The sequence below is a fragment of the Mauremys reevesii genome, linkage group 1 (assembly GCF_016161935.1).
Source record: "Mauremys reevesii isolate NIE-2019 linkage group 1, ASM1616193v1, whole genome shotgun sequence".
Lineage (NCBI taxonomy): Eukaryota > Metazoa > Chordata > Testudines > Geoemydidae > Mauremys > Mauremys reevesii.
The window spans coordinates 2,582,037-2,583,910 of record NC_052623.1 but is presented as its reverse complement, the minus strand read 5'-3'; the positions used below and the strand labels follow the sequence as shown (position 1 = coordinate 2,583,910).

Below are 1,874 nucleotides of genomic sequence, written 5' to 3'. Positions count from 1 at the left end.
TGATAAGCGTGGGGCCTTGGGGCAAAGAAGCAGAGCAGGAGAAGTCTTGGGAGAAGAGGTGGGGCAAGGGGTGGAGTTTCAGGGGTCCAGTTACCAGCAATTAGCAAGGAGGCAACCCAATGAATGGTACATGAACTGATTCCCCAGTCTGTCATGCTGACACAGTACAGTAGTATCAGGAAACGGTTTACTGTCTCTCTGACTATTCAACAAGCGATTCAAGAAGAGGGTCCAGCACCATGTACCTGGTAAGCTTTGCACAGAGCTCAATCTGAGAGCCAGAGCACTAGGAAAAAGGTTTAGGTCCCTTTATGAGTAAAGAGCCGGAGCAGCCTGTCCCGGATCTGTTTGGTGCTCACACCATAGATGATGGGGTTTAACATGGGGGGCAGCAGGAGGTACACGTTGGCAATGAGAATGTGGAAATGCAGGGGCACGTTGTGGCCAAATCGGTGCGTGAGGAAGGAGAAGAGAGGTGGGATGTAAGAGGCTAAAGTGACACAGAGGTGGGAGCCGCAGGTCCGAAAAGTCTTGAGCCGGGCGTCCTTTGTGGGGAGGCTGAAGATAGCCCTGAGGATCTGGATATAGGACACAGTGATAGAAAACACATCCAGACCCATCACCAAGAATGCCACAGAGAGTCCATAGTAACTACTGACGCTGATGTCGGCGCAGGCCAGCTTCACCACGGCTATGTGCTCACAGTACGAGTGCAGGATGATGTTGGTTCTACAATATGGCCACCGCCTTGCCAGCAAGGGATGGGGCATTACGAGCATGCCACCACGCAGCACCACGGCCAGACCAATCTTGGCCACCACGGGGTTTGTCAGGATGGTGGAATGTCTCAGGGGATGGCAGATGGCCACGTAGCGATCCAAAGCCATGGCCACGAAGATCCCAGACCCCATCACTGAGAAGCAGTGAATGAAGTACATCTGGATGAGGCAGGCACTGAAATCAATCTCCCTTGAATTGAACCAGAAGATGCTCAGCGTTTTGGGCACAATGGATGTAGAAAGGACCAGGTCCGTGACTGCCAACATACAGAGGAAATAGTACATGGGCCCATGGAGGCTCGGCTCCATCTTCACAATGAACAGGATAATGATGTTCCCCAAGAAAGTTATGGCATACATAGTGCAGAAGGGGATGGAGATCCAGACATGGGATGCCTTCAGGCCAGGAATGCCCAGAAGGATGAAGGTGGAGGGGTTCTTGAAGTCAGTCATGTTGGAATCTGACATGGAGTAGGGGAGAAGGTGTCCAACTCTGAGGCAGAACTGTGTCTCCTGCATGTATCCTATGTTCCCTGGATTTCCTGTATGTGCCCAGGCTCTAGGGTGATGGTCACAGTACAAATACCTGGATGGAGAGACAATGTTAATGTGAGACACTACATGCACAACTGTAGGCTGTTCTCATGGGAAAAGCAGTTTTGTCACCTTCACACACTGAAAAATGACATTTTCATTATTTAGAGAAATAAAATATGAAAAATTGACCCTACTAATGCCAATTCCATATTTTATGGTGCTCCTTGCATCAATAATTTCTACACATCTGCGACTGTTTAGTTTAGAGAAGAGAGAAAGAAGTGGGTATATGATAGAGGAGAACAAAGTAAAAGAATGGAATGTATCACATTCCAATGGAGAAAGAGAAAACAGTTCCCAACCAGCACTATCTATAGACCCTTACTGCTCCGAAAGGGCTAACTCCCCAAAGCTGAGGCAAATTATCAGCAAAACTGCCTGGGAGGAAAAATTTAGACAAAAATTTAGAATGAAAATTCTTCAAGAAGAGTTTATTAGAGAGGTAAAATGCCACAATTCCACCTTTACCTAAAAACCCAGTTCTGTGGCAAAGGGAAA

At 47.9% G+C, this 1,874-nt stretch overlaps 1 protein-coding gene across 1 annotated transcript; it reads right to left on the bottom strand.

Annotated features, from left to right (window-relative positions):
- Positions 1-299: 299 nt before the first annotated feature.
- Positions 300-1,247, bottom strand: LOC120387285 (putative olfactory receptor 52P1). Its single transcript, XM_039507776.1, has one exon. The coding sequence runs from the start codon at positions 1,245-1,247 to the stop codon at positions 300-302; it is 948 nt and encodes a 315-aa protein (XP_039363710.1).
- Between the last annotated feature and the right edge of the window lie 627 nt (positions 1,248-1,874).